General features: G+C 44.6%; 1 protein-coding gene across 13 annotated transcripts in view; it reads right to left on the bottom strand.

The window, feature by feature from the left end:
* Positions 1-11,058, bottom strand: part of LOC143753417 (myomegalin) — a 136,900-nt gene that overhangs the window by 95,193 nt on the left and 30,649 nt on the right. For 8 of the 13 annotated variants that reach the window (XM_077245714.1, XM_077245715.1, XM_077245704.1 and 5 more), the window contains 3 exons: positions 10,042-10,190; positions 9,510-9,663; positions 2,127-2,180 (listed from right to left, as the gene is read on the bottom strand). In XM_077245714.1, coding sequence (XP_077101829.1) covers positions 2,127-2,180; positions 9,510-9,663; positions 10,042-10,190 — 357 coding nt within the window. The remainder of the gene's footprint in view (positions 1-2,126; positions 2,181-9,509; positions 9,664-10,041; positions 10,191-11,058) is intronic. The other 5 variants (XM_077245712.1, XM_077245710.1, XM_077245716.1 and 2 more) reach the window with 1 other exon arrangement.

Here is an 11,058-nt window from a genome sequence, read left to right as displayed (position 1 = left end):
GGGCCAGACTGACCCTCGAAGATGATATGCGTCCTGCCCTGTCTAAGATCTCTCCACGCATTGACCAAATTACTCCCTGCCAGCAGCAATCCTCACACTGATTGATAAAGCCTGACAAATAACATGCAAGTATTGAGGTCCCAGACACCAGTCAGTTTGTAATAGACTATATTCATTATTTTTTCCCTACACACCAGTGTGAATACTGATATTTTTGTTATTGCATTTCAAATATGGCCAATTAATAGGCTACTCCTAGGCATAGGTTTTTAGATTACAAATGGTCTACTGATGTTTTTGTTATAGTATTTTCAATATCATATAGCTATTATAAGCTAATATTATAAGTTTATTATACATAAACATATCTGGTTATAGTAATAAACATACTGTTTGTTTAAAAACAAAACATTTTGTCATCCTTGCTGCAAGCTTACAAGAGCGACAATATCATTAAATGTGAAGGGAGTCCCTAAAATATTTTCTTGGGAAAAAGGGGGTCTCAAACAAAAAAAGTTAGGGAACCACTGACGTACGACACCGAAGCGCTGCGCTGTTACACTAGTGAACTCACTCGAGCCCACTGAGAAGGAAATGAATAGTTGAAATAAAGTCGTTATTTTTGTTTGTTTTGAGCACAAAAAGTATTCTCGTCACTTGATAAACTTAAGATTGAGCCACTGTAGTCACTTGGACTATTTTAACGATATCTTTAATAACTTTTCGGGGAACAAGTGTCAATCCCTTAGAAGCCTATGGAGGAGTGATCCAGCTCTCAGATTTAATCACAAATATCTTAATTCGTGTTCCGAAGATGAACGAAGGTCTTACGGGGTTGAACAACATGAGGGAGAGTAATTACTGACAGAATTTACATTTTTGGGTGAACTATCCCTTTAACTCTAAAAGTTTATAAGATTGTATGTAAAACTATGTGAAAGTATTTAATAGGCTACTCAATAAAAAGTTTAAACACAACTACAAGCCAAGTATACTTAGAATACTTAATTATTCTTATAAGAATATCTGAAATATTGAGTACAAGAATAAACCAAATATACTGCAAGCTTTCTGTAAGTACAAGTTAAACATACTGAAGTACACTTTAAATATATTTCTGAGAAGTATTCAAAAAGTATACTGAAATTATACTTTCTTATTTTTAGCTTAAAAGTAGTATTCTAATAATAGCACACTTGAATAAACTTATTTTTCGTAAGGGTTGTTCGGATTATATTAAGACCAACTGGAAGGAGTAATCAGTCTAATTATTCAGATTCAAATTAATCTACTGACCTAAACAAGTTATGACAAGTCTAAGCACTGGATATAAAGTCCCTGTGAACCGGAAGTTGCGTCAGTCTGTGTGTTTCCGAGATAAAGTGTAGAACAGAGGACGGGTTTTACTGTCGTGAATCTCCTCATCCCTCGCTCACAGCAGACTGACGGAGAAGAGTTAATGAGATTCAACACAACCATTCTCAAGTTATCTATTTTATTATTTAACAGTTATTTGAGTTAAGTGCTTATTGTAGATTACATATTTACTCAATTATTTTAATTACTGCATTTGTACCATTTGTTGTTTTTTTGCATATAGTTCCACAATAAAAGAATATCACGTCTGATTCAGAGGAATGGCTCTACACAGGTTATATAAATAAAGTCTCAAAGTGACACAGATGATTCTTCTGTTGAATCTGATTTACACTCTTATTATGAGTCTCTCTTCAACTCAAAAGACTGAAGACTAAAATATATGTAACAGTTTGGAAAATTGCACTTCTTTTATTTAACCCTTATTTAAACAGGGAAATCCTTTGAGAACAAGTCTCTTTTATGAAGGAGCCCTGAAAACGTTCAAATCAGCAAAAAAATCCGCCAACAGTGGAATCATATATTGTGCTTGTTCAGAGTGTTTTGTCGAGCTAATATAAAGAAACGGTGGAGATCAGCTCTGGTTCGGTCCAGTCGAGGTGTACACACACACACACAGACACACACACAGACACACACACAGACACACACACACACACACACACACACACACACACACACACACACAGACACAGACACAGACACAGACACACACACACACACACACACACACACACACACACACTTACCTGCATCTCTTGTTGCACACGGAGCCTCTCGCGGCCCAACTCCTCTTCATAAAACTACACAGAGAAACAATCATTACAGCTCCACAATTATACCGAAGAAGTCAATGCATCTGTCAATCTGTGTTTCAAGGTGTTTTCCACTACAAAAATTTTTTTTTGTAATGAGAATTCAGGGTTTTAATTCTCTGAATTCTAAATGTGATCAACAATCATGAAAATAATGTCACAATGCTAAAAAAAAATCCTGGTCCTAATGGTCCTAAAACAGTCTGTGGAGAAATGTGAGATATTTGACAGATTAGAGCAGTTCAGCTGGTAAACGCAGTCTTTCACATCAACATGTGTGTTTAAAAACAGAGTCGGACACTTTCTGCTCCCAGCAGTGATGCTCACACACTGTTTGCTTTCTTCATCGCACTTGAAAAGAATTAGATGCGATAATTGTCAAATATATGTTTTTATGTTACAGAAACACTTTTCATTCAGTAGTTTATGTAGTGCTTAAAAGTGCAGTATGTTATATTGCTGGACATTGTTGATATTTGGAATCAACCCAAGCAAACACACCCCCTTCTTTATGGCTCCGCCTCCAAAGCTCATCTTCCAATCCTAACCTCTGCAATGAACCCCAGTGTTCCTCAGTGTTACTCAGTGTTACTCGTGTTACTCAGTGTTACTCGTGTTACTCGTGTTACTCAGTGTTCACCAGTGTTCCTTGTGTTACCCAGTGTTCCCCAATGTTCCTCAGTGTTACTCGTGCTACTCAGTGTTCCTCAGTGTTCCTCGTGTTACTCAGTGTTACTCGTGTTACTCAGTGTTCCCCAGTGTTACTCGTGTTCCTCAGTGTTCCCCAGTGTTCCTCAGTGTTACTCGTGTTCCTCAGTGTTACTCATTGTTCCTCAGTGTTCCCCATTGTTCCTCAGTGTTCCCCAGTGTTACTCAGTGTTCCTCAGTGTTACTCGTGTTACCCAGTGTTCCTCGTGTTACTCAGTGTTCCTCATGTTACTCAGTGTTCCTCGGTGTTCCTCAGTGTTACTCGTGTTACTCAGTGTTCCTCAGTGTTACTCGTGTTACTCAGTGTTCCCCAGTGTTACTCAGTGTTACTCGCGTTACTCAGTGTTCCCCAGTGTTCCTCAGTGTTACTCGTGTTACTCAGTGTTACTCGTGTTACTCGTGTTACTCAGTGTTACTCAGTGTTACTCAGTGTTCCCCAGTGTTCCTCAGTGTTCCTCGTGTTACTCGTGTTACCCAGTGTTACTCGTGTTACTCAGTGTTCCCCAGTGTTCCTCAGTGTTACTCGTGTTACTCAGTGTTCCCCAGTGTTACTCAGTGTTCCCCAGTGTTACTCGTGTTACTCAGTGTTCCTCAGTGTTACTTGTGTTACTCAGTGTTCCCCAGTGTTACTCATTGTTCCTCAGTGTTCCCCATTGTTCCTCAGTGTTCCTCAGTGTTCCCCAGTGTTCCTCAGTGTTCCTCAGTGTTCCTCAGTGGTACTCGTGTTACTCGTGTTACTCAGTGTTCCCCAGTGTTACTCATTGTTCCTCAGTGTTCCCCATTGTTCCTCAGTGTTCCCCAGTGTTACTCAGTGTTCCCCAGTGTTACTCAGTGTTACTCAGTGTTACTCGTGTTACTCAGTGATCCCCAGTGTTCCCCAGTGTTACTCAGTGTTCCTTGTGTTACTCAGTGTTACTCAGTGTTACTCGTGTTCCTCAGTGTTCCTCGTGTTACTCAGTGTTCCTCAGTGTTACTCGTGTTACTCAGTGTCCCCCAGTGTTACTCGTGTTACTCAGTGTTACTCAGTGTTCCCCAGTGTTACTCAGTGTTACTCAGTGTTCCCTATTGCTCCTCAGTGTTAATCAGTGTTCCCCAGTGTTCCTCAGTGTTACTCGTGTTAATCGTGTTAATCGTGTTACTCAGTGTTCCCCAGTGTTCCCCAGTGTTACTCAGTGTTCCTCAGTGTTCCTCGTGTTACTCAGTGTCCCCCAGTGTTACTCGTGTTACTCAGTGTTCCCCAGTGTTACTCAGTGTTACTCGTGTTACTCAGTGTTCCCCAGTGTTACTCGTGTTACTCAGTGTTCCCCAGTGTTACTCGTGTTCCTCAGTGTTACTCAGTGTTACTCGTGTTACTCAGTGTCCCCCAGTGTTACTTGTGTTACTCAGTGTTCCCCAGTGTTACTCGTGTTACTCAGTGTTCCCCAGTGTTACTCGTGTTACTCAGTGTTCCCCAGTGTTCCTCAGTGTTACTCAGTTTTACTCGTGTTACTCAGTGTTCCCCAGTGTTCCTCATTGTTCCTCAGTGTTCCCTATTGTTCCTCAGTGTTCCCCAGTGTTACTCAGTGTTCCCCAGTGTTCCTCAGTGTTCCTCAGTGTTCCTCAGTGTTACTCAGTGTTACTCGTGTTAATCGTGTTACTCAGTGTTCCCCAGTGTTACTCAGTGTTCCTCTTGTTACTCAGTGTTCCTCAGTGTTACTCGTGTTACTCAGTGTCCCCCAGTGTTACTCGTGTTACTCAGTGTTCCCCAGTGTTACTCGTGTTTCTCAGTGTTACTCAGTGTTACTCAGTGTTACTCGTGTTACTCAGTGTTCCCCAGTGTTCCTCAGTGTTACTCAGTGTTACTCGTGTTACTCAGTGTTACTCGTGTTACTCAGTGTTACTCAGTGTCCCCCAGTGTTACTCGTGTTACTCAGTGTTGCCCAGTTTTCCTCAGTGTTCCTCGTGTTACCCAGTGTTCCCCAGTGTTCCTCGTATTACTCAGTGTTCCCCAATGTTCCTCAGTGTTACTCGTGCTACTCAGTGTTCCTCGTGTTACTCAGTGTTACTCGTGTTACTCAGTGTTACTCAGTGTTCCCCAGTGTTCCTCGTGTTACTCAGTGTTCCTCAGTGTTACTCGTGTTCTCCAGTGTTCCTCAGTGTTCCACGTGTTACTCAGTGTTCCTCAGTGTTCCTCATGTTACTCAGTGTTACTCAGTGTCCCCCAGTGTTACTCGTGTTACTCAGTGTTCCCCAGTGTTACTCAGTGTTCCCCAGTGTTACTCAGTGTAACTTGTGTTACTCAGTGTTACTTGTGTTACTCAGTGTTCCCCAGTGTTCCTCAGTGTTACTCAGTGTTACTCGTGTTACTCAGTGTTACTCAGTGTTACTCAGTGTCCCCCAGTGTTACTCGTGTTACTCAGTGTGCCCCAGTATTCCTCAGTGTTCCTCGTGTTACCCAGTGTTCCTCGTATTACTCAGTGTTCCCCAATGTTCCTCAGTGTTACTCGTGCTACTCAGTGTTCCTCAGTGTTCCTTGTGTTACTCAGTGTTCCCCAGTGTTCCCCAGTGTTACTCGTGTTACTCAGTGTTACTCAGTGTCCCCCAGTGTTACTCGTGTTACTCAGTGTTCCCCAGTGTTACTCGTGTTACTCAGTGTTCCCCAGTGTTACTCGTGTTTCTCAGTGTTACTCAGTGTTACTCGTGTTACTCAGTGTTCCCCAGTGTTACTCATTGTTCCTCAGTGTTCCCTATTGTTCCTCAGTGTTCCCCAGTGTTACTCAGTGTTCCCCAGTGTTCCTCAGTGTTCCTCGGGTTACTCGTGTTACTCAGTGTTTCCCAGTGTTCCCCAGTGTTCCTCGTGTTACTCAGTGTTCCTCAGTGTTCCTCGTGTTACTCAGTGTTCCTCAGTGTTACTCGTGTTCCCCAGTGTTCTTCAGTGTTACTCAGTGTTACTCGTGTTCCCCAGTGTTCCTCAGTGTTCCTCGTGTTACTCAGTGTTCCCCAGTCTTCCTCAGTGTTACTCGTGTTACTCAGTGTTCCCCAGTGTTACTCGTGTTCCTCAGTGTTACTCGTGCTACTCAGTGTTACTCAGGGTTACTCGTGTTCCCCAGTGTTCCTCAGTGTTCCTCGTGTTACTCGTGTTACTCAGTGTTCCCCAGTCTTCCTCAGTGTTACTCGTGTTACTCAGTGTTCCCCAGTGTTACTCGTGTTCCTCAGTGTTACTCGTGCTACTCAGTGTTACTCAGGGTTACTCGTGTTACTCAGTGTTCCCCAGTGTTACACATTGTTCCTCAGTGTTCCCCATTGTTCCTCAGTGTTCCCCAGTGTTACTCAGTGTTCCCCAGTGTTCCTCAGTGTTACTCGTGTTACTCGTGTTACTCAGTGTTCCCCAGTGTTACTCAGTGTTCCCCAGTGTTACTCAGTGTTGCCCAGTGTTACTCAGTGATCCTTGTGTTACTCAGTGTTCCTCAGCGTTCCTCGTGTTACTCAGTGTTCCCCAGTGTTACTCAGTGTTACTCGTGTTACTCGTGTTACTCGTGTTCCTCAGTGTTCCTCAGTGTTCCTCGTGTTACTCAGTGTTCCCCAGTGTTGCCCAGTGTTCCTCAGTGTTCCTCGTGTTACCCAGTGTTCCCCAGTGTTCCTCGTATTACTCAGTGTTCCCCAATGTTCCTCAGTGTTACTCGTGTTACTCAGTGTTACTCGTGTTACTCAGTGTTCCTCAGTGTTCCTCATGTTACTCAGTGTTCCCCAGTGTTCCCTAGTGTTCTCGTGTTCCTCAGTGTTCCTCAGTGTTACTCGTGTTCCCCAGTGTTCCACAGTGTTCCTCGTGTTACTCAGTGTTCCTCAGTGTTCCTCAGTGTTCCTCATGTTACTCAGTGTTCCCCAGTGTTACTCAGTGTTCCCCAGTGTTACTCGTGTTACTCAGTGTTCCCCAGTGTTCCTCAGTGTTACTCAGTGTTCCTCGTGTTACTCAGTGTTACTCGTGTTACTCAGTGTTACTCAGTGCCCCCCAGTGTTACTCGTGTTACTCAGTGTTCCTCAGTGTTCCTCGTGTTACTCGTGTTACCCAGTGTTCCTCGTATTACTCAGTGTTCCCCAATGTTACTCATGCTACTCAGTGTTCCTCAGTGTTCCTTGTGTTACTCAGTGTTACTCGTGTTACTCAGTGTTCCCCAGTGTTACTCGTGTTACTCAGTGTTCCCCAGTGTTCCTCAGTTTTACTTGTGTTACTCAGTGTTCCCCAGTGTTACTCATTGTTCCTCAGTGTTCCCCATTGTTCCCCAGTGTTACTCAATGTTTCTCAGTGTTCCTCAGTGTTACTCGTGTTACTCGTGTTACTCAGTGTTCCCCAGTGTTCCTCGTGTTACCCAGTGTTACTCAGTGTTCCTCGTGTTACTCAGTGTTCCCCAGTGTTCCTCAGTTTTACTCGTGTTACTCCGTGTTCCCCAGTGTTACTCATTGTTCCTCAGTGTTCCCCATTGTTCCCCAGTGTTACTCAGTGTTCCTCAGTGTTCCTCAGTGTTCCTCAGTGTTACTCGTGTTACTCGTGTTACTCAGTGTTCCCCAGTGTTCCCCAGTGTTCCTCGTGTTACCCAGTGTTACTCAGTGTTCCTCGTGTTACTCAGTGTTACTCGTGTTCCCCAGTGTTCCTCAGTGTTACTCGTGTTACTCAGTGTTACTCAGTGTCCCCCAGTGTTACTCGTGTTACTCAGTGTTCCCCAGTGTTACTCGTGTTACTCAGTGTTCCCCAGTATTACTCGTGTTCCTCAGTGTTACTCGTGTTACTCAGTGTTCCCCAGTGTTACTCATTGTTCCTCAGTGTTCCCTATTGTTCCTCAGTGTTCCCCAGTGTTACTCAGTGTTCCCCAGTGTTCCTCAGTGTTCCTCGTGTTACTCAGTGTTCCCCAGTGTTCCCCAGTGTTACTCAGTGTTACTCAGTGTTCCTCGTGTTACTCAGTGTTCCTCAGTGTTCCTCGTGTTACTCAGTGTTCCTCAGTGTTACTCGTGTTCCCCAGTGTTCCTCAGTGTTCCTCGTGTTACTCAGTGTTCCTCAGTGTTACTCGTGTTCCTCAGTGTTCCTCAGTGTTCCCCAGTGTTCCTCAGTGTTACTCGTGTTACTCAGTGTTCCCCAGTTTTACTCGTGTTACTCAGTGTTCCCCAGTGTTCCTCAGTGTTCCTCAGTGTTCCTCAGTGTTCCTCGTGTTACTCAGTGTTCCCCAGTGTTCCTCGTGTTACTAAGTGTTCCTCAGTGTTACTCGTGTTCCCCAGTGTTCCTCGTGTTACTCAGTGTTCCTCAGTGTTCCTCATGTTACTCAGTGTTCCTCAGTGTTACTCGTGTTCCCCAGTGTTCTTCAGTGTTCCTCGTGTTACTCAGTGTTCCTCAGTGTTCCCCAGTGTTACTCAGTGTTCCTCGTGTTACTCAGTGTTCCCCAGTGTTCCTCAGTGTTCCTCATGTTACTCAGTGTTACTCAGTGTCCCCCAGTGTTACTCATGTTACTCATGTTACTCAATGTTACTCAGTGTTACTCGTGTTACTCAGTGTTCCCCAGTGTTACTCGTGTTACTCAGTGTTCCCCAGTGTTACTCAGTGTTACTCAGTGTTCCCCAGTGTTACTCATTGTTCCTCAGTGTTCCCTATTGTTCCTCAGTGTTCCCCAGTGTTCCCCAGTGTTCCTCAGTGTTCCTCAGTGTTACTCGTGTTACTCAGTGTTCCCCAGTGTTACTCGTGTTCCTCAGTGTTACTCGTATTACTCAGTGTTCCCCAGTGTTACTCGTGTTCCTCAGTGTTCCTCGTGTTACTCAGTGTTTCTCGTGTTACTCAGTGTTCCCCAGTGTTACTCAGTGTTACTCGTTTTACTCAGTGTTCCCCAGTGTTACTCATTGTTCCTCAGTGTTCCCCAGTGTTACTCAGTGTTCCCCAGTGTTCCTCAGTGTTACTCGTGTTACTCGTGTTACTCAGTGTTCCCCAGTGTTCCCCATTGTTCCTCAGTGTTACTCAGTGTTCCTCAGTGTTCCCCAGTGTTACTCATTGTTCCCCATTGTTCCTCAGTGTTACTCATTGTTCCTCAGTGTTCCCCAGTGTTCCTCAGTGTTCCCCAGTGTTACTCAGTGTTCTCCAGTGTTACTCATTGTTCCCCATTGTTCCCCAGTGTTCCTCAGTGTTCCTCAGTGTTCCCCAGTGTTCCCCAGTGTTCCTCAGTGTTCCCCAGTGTTCCCCAGTGTTACTCAGTGTTACTCAGTGTTCCCCAGTGTTGCTCAGTGTTCCCCAGTGTTACTCAGTGTTCCCCAGTGTTACTCTTTGTTCCTCAGTGTTCCCCAGTGTTACTCAGTGATACTCAGTGTTACTCACGGTGGGGCGAATCAGAGCAAACGTCCGAGTCTGGTTTCCGGCCTTCCTGCTTCACTCTCTCAAGCGCAGGAAAGGTCTAATATTAACATAAAGCTGTTTCATGATCATAACCCAGAGATGTTCTTATGAGCTTTTGTCTTTTGTAATGTCTCTCAGCCATCTCTCTTCATATCTTCCTCTCTCATTCTCTCTCTTCCACCGTCATACGAACCCTAGCGCTGACTGGCTACACGTTTGTTGTTGTTTGTTCGTGTGTCGGCCCGACCAACTTTCAAACACACCTGCGCGTCTCTCTCTCTCTGCAGCAGAGACACAGACAACTTCTGCAGCTGCTCCTCCATGTGTCTCACTCTCTGTCTCAGGTCTGTCCTCTCCTCCGTCAGCTCGCGGATTAGACGCTCCTTACAGTACAGCGCCGCGCTCAGCTGCTCGATCCTGCATGCACACACGCGCACACACACACACACACGTGCACACACACAAATGCGCACACACACACAAATGCACACACACATACGCACACACACACGCAGACACACACACGCACACACACAAACACGCACACACAAACATAGACACACACACACACACACACACACACACACACACACACACACACACACACACACACACACAACCTTCACTTGATCTACTAATGGGAAAAATAATGTTGCATCCTTCATAATCTCCTCTAATCTGATTGGACAAGTAGCAAACAAGCCAAGAACCTGCAGGAGTTAGTCAAACTGATTTTACTCCACACTGATCATGAGGAAACGCTTGTCTGAGGTGAATGTGGAGAACAGATCTCACCTGTCTCTGTCTGCATCCTCATCAGACTGTGGGCTCCAGTCTCCTGAGGTCTCCTTGGGAACTGTCTCCATGGCGACAGAGGGATGCTGGGAGTGAGATTCATCCAGGCTGGCCATGCGCTCGGCCTCGTCCCGGGGAAACTGAGCCTCCTGCCATGCATCATCACCACCATCATCATCACCATCATCACCACCATCATCATCACAATCATCACTTCCACCACTATCATCATCATCACCACCATCATCACTACCACCATTATCATCATCATCATCATCATCATCACCATCATCACCACCATCTTTATCATCACCACCACCATCATCAACATCATTACCATCATCACTACCATCATCATCACCACCACCACCATCATCACTACCATCATCATCATCACCATCATCATCATCACTAACATTATCATCATCATCACCACCATCATCATCATCTTTGTCGTCAACACCATCACCACCATCATCATCATCACCACCATGATCATCATCATCGTCGTCGTCAACACCATCATCACCACCACCCCGACTACCATCATCATCATCATCATCACCATCATCACCACCATCACTACGTGTCACGTGTCAGGACCTACTAATTTTCGTAATCATACTCTAGATCTAATATTATCACATGGAATCAATGTTGATGCTGTTGAAATACTGCAGCAGAGCGACGACATCTCAGATCATTATCTAGTCTCATGTAAACTTCACTTAGCCAAGGCTGCAAATCCGACTCCGTGTTACAAATATGTTAGACGTATCACTTCTGCCACTAAAAATTGCTTTATTAATAATCTTCCTGATCAGTTTCATCGTCTCAGCATCCCTGATAGCTTAGAAGAGCTCGATATTGCGATAGAAACTTTTAACTCTCTTTTCCAGCACTTTAGACACAGTTGCTCCGTTGCGCTTATAGAAGATTAAATAAAATATTCCAACGCTGTGGTACAACGAGCACACACACACACGCACACACACGCACACACACACACACACACAC

The sequence above is a fragment of the Siphateles boraxobius genome, unplaced genomic scaffold (assembly GCF_051911475.1).
Source record: "Siphateles boraxobius isolate OS27281-9 unplaced genomic scaffold, OSU_SipBor_1 282, whole genome shotgun sequence".
Classification (NCBI taxonomy): domain Eukaryota; kingdom Metazoa; phylum Chordata; class Actinopteri; order Cypriniformes; family Leuciscidae; genus Siphateles; species Siphateles boraxobius.
Note: the sequence above shows the minus strand (reverse complement) of the source record. Positions and strands in the feature narration are given on the sequence as shown.